Here is an 11,963-nt window from a genome sequence, read left to right as displayed (position 1 = left end):
AAACCCCGCCTCAAAAGAGAACAAGTGAGACAGAAAAAGGGACAGTGTTAGGTCGGGATTCAACGATTTTGAATGAGCTGTCCCAATCCGTATGTGATTCTAACGGCCTGCAACCATGTACATATAAAACCATATAAATGACATAAAATTTCTCATACGAGGCTGGTCGACTTCGGAAATTCCAGATTCTTAAATGTAAGAACTAAGATCGAACCACTCCCATTGGACAAGATGATGTCTTAATTGAATACTTGGTGCGCCATAATTAGAGATATAAAATGCACCCAACTTGGTAGGTTAAGAACACCAGCTGGTACGGTTTCTCATTCCTTTTTCTTTTCTTAGGCAAGGGGCGAAAGTTTCTTAAGAATATTTTCACAATTTTTATTTTAATTAAATTTATGTTTCTTTCTCATTTCATCATATATCTTTTTATTTGGGATGGGACAAAGGAGGAAATCACTCAAAAACCATTAGAAAGGATTCCTGTAACTAATAAAAAGATGATTATAGGAATCAAACGATTGTAAATAAATTCTGAGCAGCTTTTCTTTAAATTCTACAAATAAACTTGGCTTAAAGGCAATCCAAACTATATACACTCACATATTTTGGAAAGTCAAAGCAGGGGGTTGGGGAGCCGGATGGAGAGACTCAGCAGTCCATATGCCTTGGTGAATTCCATCAGCCCGGTCACTCCTGTTTCCCTCTACACAGTTAGTCCGGATGGGCAGCTGTCACGAACCAGCGCATGTTCAAGTTAGAGTAATTTTAGAGCATTAGCACGATGCAAGATTCCAGCCAAGAAAAGCTATTCTGTGTTTTCCTCTCTGAATTAGTACAACACTGACGCGGGCAGCCAAACCATTTATGCATTTTCCAACTTCCCCAACCAAAGGGAATTCTTGAATTTTCTATGCTGCACAAACAGCTGTTACTGTCAAGGCCAACACCAGAACAACATAAGACCTATCATGGAGATCCCTTCCAATCAAATTGAAGGTTATTAAAGCCATTAACTGCTCCAAGACCGCTAAGCAGTTGGCTACCCATATCCTGCTGCTGTGAGTTCATGCCCTGCTCTCGTGCGATTAGCATACCTACTCTCGCATTCATGGCCATGGAGTTATTCCCAAGTGCTGCTCGAATACCATTTACCATGGCAGATTGCCCAAGCCCGTTGCTCATACTCCCAAAGCCTGAAACACCACTGCCTGGGTTGTTACTGTTCGCCACTCCAGTCCCGACAAGAATATTGCCACCATTCATACCAGCATTGCTGCTTGTTGACAACATCCCATTAACATTTTTCCCCTCACCACCAATTGTCCCCATTCCCATCATGCCGCCCCCACCAAGTTGAGAAGACATCATCATATCATGTATAATTTTCTGAACAGAGCTTTGTGAATCATTTGCATCCGCATCACCAGAATGTGTGGGTTGCTGCATTGAAATATTTGGTGAATTCACCGAGTTTACATGGGTTCCTGATAAACTACCATGTGATGTTGGCGGTGGATTATTAGATGAGGACGGTGTCGGGGACTGGAAAGGGGATGGAGGGGGCTGAGTCTGCGGCATGGTGCTTGAAGAACCGGGAGATGGCATCTGAACACTATTACCTCCATAAGGGCTGTTTGTACTGGATATTGGGTTTTGCTGCCGAGAGTTCATTGAGTTCTGATGAAGAAGCCCAACAATGGTGCTAGTAGATGAAGTTGTGGGCACTGAGTTCACAGTGTTATTAACACCTGTTGTAGAAGCCATTTGTGCAGCTGCAGCCTGGGCAGAATTATCATTGTTTGAGTTCTGACCTGTTGTTTGCTGCGGCTGCTGCTGTTGTAGCTGACCCTCAGGTTGTTGAGGTTGACCTTGAAATGCAGGTGAAGGATTTGGTCTTCGAGGAAACTTGGCCAGGCTCTCTGGAGAGAAAAATTACAATGACCACTCACATAAAAGAACGCTTTGCATAAGTAGTAGTGCTGCATATTGAGAAGGGTCATCATGAAAGAAGATTCTAGTACATGAGAAACCAAGCAGGATTTTAAATGCAGAGGGTGAGAGTCCAAAATGAGGGGTAGAGTATGTAACTACCCCAACTCCGGCAGGTTGTTGTTATTGACCATTTTTTTATTTTTTCTTCATCTATTTTCAAAGTGAGGATAAATCTACTCGTATTTCATTTGTCATTTGGTTCTTCAACAGTAGAGACCAGAAATGGAGGTTTTTCCAACTTTAAAAGGTAAAGAGGTATATACTCTATATTTACTCAACTCCTGAGGATGGTCACTGTAACTTAACCTATTTCCTGCCACTAATAAATATTGCAAATTCATTAGAAGCATTCCACCAGGTTTATCATCCAAAATAAGTCCTATGGTTCAGATTATTCAGTTACCCACTTCCCTTAATGAATAGACAAAACAGGTGGAAAGAATTGTGCAATTGGAAATAAGCTTACCCATAGGACCTGCACCAGTTTCACGGCTGTAATCAATAAGATCTTTCATGCTATTCACCACTTCTGATATCTGCAATATTAACAGTGAAAGACAAGGGAAAGGATCACCCATTGCTACAAATAATGACAAGTAATTTTTAAATGCAACTGAAAACTCATGTAACTATGATGGCAGGGACATAATCAAGCGAGTATTATAACAAAGTACCAACCAGTTAATAATGGAAAAATTATAGACGTAAATCCAACTTTGTGCAAATCTTCATTAAGTAGGCCAACACAAAAAAGGCTGTTCTTTACTGATTCTACACCAGAAGTTCTTGCTAAAGAACTGCCTATGACATCAGCATGTTTTGCTAGTACTAGAACACAGACTATAAATCCAAAGCACGAGTACACATTTGAGCTGCTTTGTCATTTTGGAAAACATATAGATAGCAGGATTAACAAATTGCCAAGGACAGCATTTCACTGGCCTTGCTGATTTCCAAATCTCCATTTTGTGACATCATTATATCAACTCACATTAACCTACATACTAAAACTAGCAATTGTTATAGCAAGCACAAAGAAGCACTAGAATCAGTTACTGGAAATTGGGTGCATTCTGAGAAAATAAGAAGCCAACGCGTCCAGGAGAAAAGTTCAGGATATTTCGTTTTTATCACTGGACTACTGGAGGATCATATGTTGCTCAAATCACCTAACTTAGACTTACCTAAACATCCTATTTAAGTTCTCTTGCAACTCAACCAAATAGTATTGAGTTGACTGGTTGCTAAACTCAACCATGGTTTTCTACTGCTGAAACAGGAAGTAGTATGAATAAGGGCATATACCTGCAGGCACCGCACATATCTCTTCGTATATCCCAAATCATTTACTAATGGAACTTCCAAGGCCTTGGCCAGCTGTCGAGCAGAGGCAACAAACCTGAGAAAGCAAAATTGCAGGTTGATAATCAAACGAGCATTTATACAGCATGCAGAGGGAGTTAAGGAAGCGAATTGTGATGCCCTGCAACAACATTGAGTTCAGAGTAACACAAACTTTGTTACTTCTTTCCCCTAGAAAGGAACACAGTTTCTTTCAACCACTACTTATTCCTTTCACACCCTCACAAAGTACTCCTAGAACTCCACGAGACCAACACAGGGAATTTATTCACGGAATTAGCATGAGATATAGAAAACATAATGAAACGTAAGTTGGTAAGATTGTAAAATATCACCATGTAATTGATTGGACCGCTGAGAATCTTCTTCCAAACAAGTTTTTCCCACCATCACAATTCTTAAGCTTCTTGGTGGAGAAAGTGGAATATTAACAAATGTAAAGAGAGCCTTGCGACAAAGGTATCACTACAGATTTGTTTTGCATTCTCTATATGGACTTCTTTCATATTTACCGAAAACTATCAATTTCAGAAATTCCACAACTCAAATGACAGTACATAAAGAAGAGGACTGTTTTTTTCAGTGTTAAATAACCACATTCAATTCCTACTCCTGCAAATTACAGTCCATAAAATAGTACTCCTCCATGACTATGTGGTAAATACAATGCGTCCATCTCATGCAGACGCAGAAGCCATAGTGCAGTTATCTCTACCACTTCATTCTCATAGAAAGCAAAAGTGAAGGTTTCACGTAAAACGGGTAAATTGAATTACAAAAAGAAGCTTTAATGAAAACGACCTTTTTTTTTTTTTTCCAATACAAACAGTTCTAGCAGGCAGATGCATGGCAGTAAAAAATAGGTGACCTTAAAAATCCATCAACCCACCACCATTTAGGGCAATTTGCAGGCGAAGCATAAGATTCAAATGAAGAGCTTTCATGAGGAAAACATCACGTGTAGTCATGTATGCAATACAACAGATTTACTGAACAATGAACCTTATAAATAGGAATCAATTTTTCATTTACTAAAAAAGAAAAAGAAAAAAAGGGAGTGCCACATTAACAAATTAACATGAATTACATAAAGACAAATCCAGATCCACACAGAAGGCAGGTAACCAAAACTCACATATTGCAGTTGCTTTGTAGCTCGGAAACAGAGACACTGGGAGACGTATTCTGGGTGGCAGCCTGGTATTTTTGGGCAGCGGTGCCAAGTTGACTAACCTGCAGTTAGATAATGAAGTGGAATATATCATTAATGGTAGCATGCAGTGTCCCTACTTCAGCCAACCAAGGGAATCAAAGTGCAAACTGGCAATTGGTTCAATTTGAGTTCAAAGTTGCTGACCTGAGGAATCAGCAGTCTTCTAGGAATAAGCTCCTCATGACGTCGAGCACAAAACTCCCACGAGCATATCTGGAAAATTAATTCATAAAAAGAGGGAGAGAGTAAAGAGCAGCTCTAGAAGTCTAAATAAACAAAAAGCATAACTGTTAAGTGTCTAGTGTAACCTTGAGATCAGGAGAGAAGACAATTCGAAGCTGACCATCGCGAACAACGCGAAGTTGCTCAAAGACACTCTCTTGTATCGCTTTTGCGTAGTCAAGAACAATTTGCCCAGAGGGATTTTGATACTCCCGGGGCATATCAACATAGAGTAATTCTTCTAAAGTTCCACTTTCATATTTTATTTTGAAGAGTCTCGGAAGGACCTCAACAGTTGCCTCTGACAGAAACAAAAATATACTGTTAGCTGCTTTACTAGATTTTCTCCCTTGTCTTAGTTTTATCTTTCTTGCTTTCCAAATATTTGCTTTTCGCCTGGTTTTTAGGTATTGGTGGAGGTTGGACTTGACATTCTGAAGTGTGTTCAAGACAAATAAAAGAGCATGTGAAACCATAACAACCTTCAAGCAACAAAGAAGTGAACAAAACACCAGGCATAAAAATCACCAAAAGAGGTCAAAGTTGACAGCTAATGTTGCAAAACATAGAAAGAAACTCACCAAATCCACGGCCAGGCTTGCGGTTGCAAATTTCACAGTGCCAAACATCCTGCATATATAGCAGAAAGGTCACATTGCATACATCAGATTCAAAACATTAACAGGTGAACAATGAACCTTCAAGCTAATCGGCAGTCTAATTTTTAATTATTTCTCTTAAGAAACGAGCTACATCTTTCGAATAATCAAAAAGTTTAGTCAAATATGGAATAAATTTGACCAAGACAGTCCTGGCAGGAGTTGATTCATTATGAGTATGTAACACAACAGACCTGAGGGAAAACTCCAGTAGTTTGGCGACCACTTCCATACATTGAAACACACCATTTTTTCTTCGCATTGGGTGCAAAATATTCAGCTACAAATTTTCTCCAGAATTCAATGTTGTTATCCTATAAAACAAGTCAGACAATAGCACAAATTAACAATGCATGGTATGTGGAAAACAGCAGACTTCCGTCAGTCTGCTAAAAGAAACAACTAATATGATAGTAGCATCTTACTTCAGGTCTGTGTTGTTGCTGATACATGTAATGCGTCAGCCTCCGGGCACACATCCCAGGCTCATAGACTGGTTTCACAGGGGACCTAATAGGTAAACTCTGTGGTTGAAACTGTGGTTGTAGCGGGGATCTTTGTTGAGGCATAGCTTTCAAAAGCTGCTGCTGCTGCTGATGTTGAATTTGCATAAGCCTTTGTTGATGCAATATCTGTGCAGCTGCAGCTGCCTGAGAGGATTGCCTGGACAAGAGGAGCTGCTGCTGCTGTTGTTGTTGTTGTTGTTGTTGTTGCTGTTGCTGCTGCTGCTGTTGTTGTTGCTGCTGTTGTTGCTGATGCAAAAACAAAGATTGGTCTGAATGCTGGGGTTCAATTTTAACAGGACCCAAGCTTCTCATACTCTGTAGTTGCTGTGGTTCCAATTTTACAGAACCAAGACTCCTCAAAGCTTGCATTTGTTGTGGTGCCTGCTCATTGCTAGTTTGTGGCTCCAGCTTGACAGGTCCCATACCTCCTAAACCAGGTCTCATTGCTTGAAATTGCTGCTGCTGCTGCACTTGCTGCTGTTGTTGGGAAGTGCTGGGAACAGAAAACTGCTGCAACTGCTGCTGATTATGTTGAAAATTCTGTGGATCAAGCTGTTGAGCTTGTTGCTGGTCCGTCAACATCTGGCTGCCTGAAGGGTTTGAGAATTGCTGTTGCCCTTGAACTTGACCAGATGAATTTGGGTTTGCTGTAATAGATGAAGAGATATAAGAAGAGGATGGAGTATTGAAACCCATTCCATTTCCAACACTAGAAATTGGAGCTGACTCTGCGCCGCCATCAATGAGCCCCCGCTGGGAGCTACTGGGACCAGAGAGACCAGAACTAGGGCCCCCATTCACAAATGACTGGTGGAGCAAAGATGAAACATTGGGAACATTCCCGAGCATGTTCAAGTTATTAAACTGATTGCGCGGCGACACCAAAGATGGAAACGCATTCTGTGAAGGCATTCCACCCCCTTGTCCACCCAACAAACCAGAATTCGATCTCAACATAGATGGGGGAACCGGCTGGGTTCCACCAAGCGGCGTGGGAGGCCCTTGTGGCACCATTTTAAGCTGAAATCAACACCGACTAGTTCACAACAGTCTTAATACACTAATGGTTGCACTATCTAAGCAACATCAATCTGGAAACTTGACCTCCTAATTCTAGCAAGACTACAACCTACAAGAAAAATAATACAATCTGCTAACTGTCTATATCACAGACTCCCGACCGATGTTAGAATTTCTGAAATGTTTATTCCGGAAAACAACAAAAGGATTAGCCTCGCACACGAGGGTATGGGGGTGTGTTTTGCAAAGTTCTAGTTGAAGATCAAAGTATTTGAAGCCAAAGAAGCTAGCTTTTTCGGTTTTCATCCTAACTTTTGCTTCTTTTCTGCAAGTTGCAATCTTTCACCAGAAGTCCTATTAGTCCCTGCATAAAACAGTCAATTCAAGTCAGATTTCTCTTCCCGGCATAAGAAAACAGAGCGATAAGGAAAAAACAATCTGGTAACAAAAGTGAAATCAGGAGAACATAACACAAGAAGAATCTCATAAAAACAACATTTTTCGGAACCAAATGAAGTTCAAAATTCATTCTTTTATTCAAGAAAGGAAACTTATATTGCAGATAAGAGAATTACTAAAACTGAACTCACAAACAATTATTTCACTATACCTTTAAACAATAATAAAAAAGAAAAAAAGGCGAGCAGAGAAGAAAACTCGATCGAACCCTAAATCTCGCGAGCTGAGAAAAAACACTCGATCCAAAACCAAAATGAAGCGATATTCCCTAGGGCTCCAATCTTCAACCTACACACTCCCACTTTACCCGTACAAAGCAAAACACTAAATCACACAAACACAAAGGCAAGTGTGTGTAAAGCTAAAAGCTTGATATAAACAAAAATGTGAATAATATGAAACGAAGAGCAGAGAGTTACCAAAGTAAGATTTCAACTCTGCTATCCGTTCAATCCACGTAATTGAAGTTAAAGTTAATACACTTTGACTGTTGTTTTACTCTTTGAAGCATCAATCAAATGAAATTCACTTCGCCTCAAATATCCCCCAAATCAAGAGCACACAAGTGTATGGATGTTGACATACTTGTGTGTGTATGTATAGTTAGCTGCCAAAAAGTCTTACGAAAATCTTTCAGCAAAAACTAGAGAGAGAAAGACACAACCACAGTTTTTTGTTGAGCTCCGCTTTTTAGAGAGAGAAAGATGAACAGAGAGAAGAGAGAGAGTATGTGAGCTGAGTGTTGAGGGGTTTTATTGCGGACGTCAAAAATCCATTGGATCGGATTGAAATGTTTCCTCTCATTTCATTCTCTCTCTCTCTCTCTCTCTCTCCAAATGAAGTCAATTCTTCTTCTTCGTCTGATGATGAAATGGCGTATGGTATGCATGTATGTTGATGTGTCATGCCCCACTGTATGTATGTATGTATGCCTTTATTTAATGATTCGAATGTGTAAGCATGATTAGCTTAAAGGCTGCACACCTCTGCGTGGTACCCTTGTGGACATAGACATGGGGTTTATTACTAAAACGCCACTAGATTTTTATTAGCTGCGTGGGAGAGAAAAGTAGCCTTCATTGGCTTTCATTGTTTTGCTAGAACTACTTGTTTGGATATCCTCATTTTTTATGAGGGCTACTGACGCTATAATCATCGTATGTAAGTTTATATTTATAATTTTTTTTTTTATTTTGCTCTTTCTCCTCCACTTTTTAGATGTAGTAGAGGACAATATTTTGTCTTTATCAACAATTATTGCAAGTTTTCATCCTTATTCATGAAGATCTAAGATTGTCCAGATATGTATTTTTTGTTTAACTCAAAACTTAGAAAGAGCAGTACTTCTTCACCAGGCTCCTTGTTGAAGTTTTCTAAACATGGTATTTAGCTTATATTTTCTTTTCTTCAACTGCAGACGATTCTTTAGGGGAAGATGAATTGAGGTAAAAACAACCGTTCTCGAATTATTGTTAAAAGAGCAAAAAAGAAGAATGGGTTATTGTAGAAAGAGGTGATCAAATGTAATAGGTTTAACCTGTAAATAATAATTATGTAAAAAAATGAGTTTTTTCGAAGGATTACAGTAATGAATTCCATATGATATTGACCATCTTCGCATTTTTAAAAACCCAAACAGTTGGGAATGTAAAAAAAAAAACTCATTTGGAAATAAAACCAAAGGGATCAGAGTCCTTTTTCTACCTTTCACCCCAATTTGCATATTTATAAATATAATCCTATGATATGCTTTTAATAAACTCTGTAATGATAAAATAGCACTTATCTTAATTATATTTTTGATATACTACAAGAAATTTTTTTAAATATTTATTCTAAAAAGAATGTAATATACTTCTAAGCAAAATTATTCTTTTAGTCCTTTATTATATGATATTTTTAAAATAATCTCAAAATTAAAAAAAAATGACACACTTAATCGTCTGCTTTATAAACTTATAGAACTAAATTTGTTGAGATTTTTTTTTAATTTTAAAATTTTTATAAAATAAAGAATTAAAAATATTGAACTTGGCATTCTACGAAATTGAAAATATATAATTTTGCCGGACTTCTACTTTTGGGGGAAAACAGAAAGAAGATAAAAAAGGAAGGTTATAATAGTACTTTGGTGTCACCCATCACTATGTCTCGCTGGACTCCAGGGAAACCCTAACCAGACATATAAAGCACACGGATAATTAATAATATAATACATCGATGCCATCCATGTATGTGATTTGTCAACCATGCATGGCTACATAACATACATACATGCACATGATGGACATAGCGTCTATGGCAATTGACGGAGCGGGATACGTGGCATTGAGTCACGTGCTATGGCAATTGACGGAAAAGCAGAAACCGTTAAGATTAAGAGAGAATGAAAACTAAAAAAGAGATAACGGCCGTGAAAAGCTATTTGGCTCTGCTGACAGTTGATTTTGGCCCTTAACTGGGTTCTAAAGAAGATTCTCTGTCCTATATAATATGGCATTTGAGGTCCGGTTCTCTGCGTTACGGTGTACCGTATTACGCTGCGCCCTATCTTGCTCCGCTTGATATTTTCTTGTGAAGGCTGTGATCCCGTGGTTTCATTGGTTAATAGGTTTATAGCAGCTGAAGATACATTGCAGGTGATGATGTGTATTATTTTTTTATGAATTAGTTATTAAGTAGTTCCTAATTCCTATTCATAATATAATAATCATACTAACAATAATTACTTAGTCCCTCTAGGTAGTTAAATGCACTATACATATTTTAATATTAATACCTATTTTTAATTATATGATGAGGGTTTTTTTAGTATAAATAATTTATATTTATAGGAGTTATTACCTGTTTAAGTTAATTATTTGGAGCTGCAATAATTAAAGGAATATACTATAATGGACTTTCAAAAAGGTTGTCATAATTAAAAATATTTATTTATTATTTAAAATTTGTAAATATCATAATAAAATTAATGAACGTCTAACAAATATTTTTAGAGGGGGTGTTTGTAATTTTTAAACAATAAGTGGGTATTTATAATTATAATAAATTTTAGGGGATCATTTTGTAATTTACCCTAATTAAGATTAACATTTCTAATTCTTTTTTATATTTAAGTCATATCTATTTCAATTCTCTCACGAAAATAGTGGAAATGTTAGTGGGCCTTTTAGTAGAGCCCAAATATATAGCCCACTTTCGTTGACCAGTTTAGCCCAATGAAAAATAAAATGGAAGATTAAGAGCTGATAATTACAGATTTGTGTATCTTAGCAAAATAATTATGTGTAATTAGTAAATTAATTTTGTTAGGGGGTGCAAATTAAAGGTTGTAGGGAGGGAGGGAGGGTTGAAGTACCTCACCTGGCCCTATCTGTTTAATCAAATATTAATTGGGTAATTAAGCTCATTTAATTAATGCTAGAAATAATTAAACTTAGCTGGCTCGGATCAACAGTCTTTCTAATTAGGTGGTAATGGGGCCCCATTTCTTCAAATGCTACTATTATGATCTACTAATGCAGCAAATATATAGCAAAATTATATTTACGTATATAGGCGTTGCTCGATTAGTAAAGTTGATATCTTATAATTAAAAAATTATAAATTTGAGTTCAATGTATATTTATCGATACTTGAGGACGTGCGATATGGCAGTTAGAAGCTCCTCCAAGACAAAATAATAAGGTTGGAGCAATTGAGGACGTGCGATATTGCACTTTGTTTCTGTAATAATTTGCCTCCATAGCACTGTAACTGTGTCAAATTAATGTTGTTGAGCTATAATTATGCATCGCAAGTGTACGTATGTTAAAATTTTTTAAAAATAAATAAAATTGTAAAATGACAATATTCATTGCAAAATGGAAACATATATATGGTTTAATTAATGTTTATGCGATTATTATAACACGAAGATAAATTGATATATAGGTAATATAAAAGTTAGAGATTTGCGATCATTTTACTTAATTCATTTAAAATTCGATAAAAAATTCAAATGCAATTCAAAATTAATGATGAACCCAACTCTCTCTCTCTCTCGAGTTTTTAGAATGATTGATTTGTAATTATATTATAAATTTTAATTATATTAATTTACATGCATTATCATTTAATAATATGTAATCATCAATAATTATTATTGAATTTTAATCAAATAAGTATTATAAAAATAAATTTAAACACATAATGTCATAATTACAGGACAAGTCTCCGAGTCCTGGTCCAGTTGAGAAAACGTTGGGTGAAAATTTGGTGGGTCAAATTTGGATCCATTTATCTCCAAATCCTCCTGAATTTTTAGGTTTTAACCAAAGCCCAATTCCTATAAATGATAACTTCCCCGGATTTCTTGATTAATTAATTTTTTTAGAATGATAATTACCATTCCTCTAAAACATAATCTGAATTATTATAAAAAATTATTTAAAATAAATTCTACCTATAATTTATAATTTTTATAGAATCTAAACTTTATAAATTTACAATTTTTATATTTTTTACATAATTGTTAAAAAATTT

General features: G+C 36.7%; 1 protein-coding gene across 3 annotated transcripts; it reads right to left on the bottom strand.

Moving 5' to 3' along the window:
- On the bottom strand, positions 494–8,450 carry LOC105159422 (transcriptional corepressor SEUSS). Of its 3 annotated transcripts, none has more exons than XM_011076482.2 (10): positions 7,859–8,450; positions 5,880–7,344; positions 5,649–5,768; positions 5,377–5,425; positions 4,882–5,096; positions 4,718–4,786; positions 4,496–4,593; positions 3,304–3,397; positions 2,465–2,534; positions 494–1,925 (listed from the first exon to the last, which is right to left on the bottom strand). In XM_011076482.2, the coding sequence occupies exons 2-10, from the start codon at positions 6,972–6,974 to the stop codon at positions 973–975; spliced, it is 2,763 nt and encodes a 920-aa protein (XP_011074784.1). In that variant the 5' UTR covers positions 6,975–7,344; positions 7,859–8,450; the 3' UTR covers positions 494–972. The 3 variants fall into 3 exon arrangements, with proteins under 3 accessions (XP_011074784.1, XP_011074786.1, XP_011074785.1); XM_011076484.2 differs by having other exon boundaries at positions 8,025–8,450; XM_011076483.2 differs by lacking the exon at positions 7,859–8,450 and adding an exon at positions 7,591–7,818.

Source organism: Sesamum indicum, linkage group LG3, assembly GCF_000512975.1.
Source record: "Sesamum indicum cultivar Zhongzhi No. 13 linkage group LG3, S_indicum_v1.0, whole genome shotgun sequence".
NCBI lineage: Eukaryota > Viridiplantae > Streptophyta > Magnoliopsida > Lamiales > Pedaliaceae > Sesamum > Sesamum indicum.
Note: the sequence above shows the minus strand (reverse complement) of the source record. Positions and strands in the feature narration are given on the sequence as shown.

Bases quoted from the DNA above. Each gene is read 5' to 3' on its own strand.
- LOC105159422 (XM_011076482.2), bottom strand. From the start codon at position 6,974: ATGGTGCCACAAGGGCCTCCCACGCCGCTTGGTGGAACCCAGCCGGTT. The intron at 5,769-5,879 runs GTAAGATGCTAC...CTTGTTTTATAG, and splicing joins AGCAACAACACAGACCTGAA to GATAACAACATTGAATTCTG. The intron at 2,535-3,303 runs GTATATGCCCTT...TTAATATTGCAG, and splicing joins GATATGTGCGGTGCCTGCAG to ATATCAGAAGTGGTGAATAG.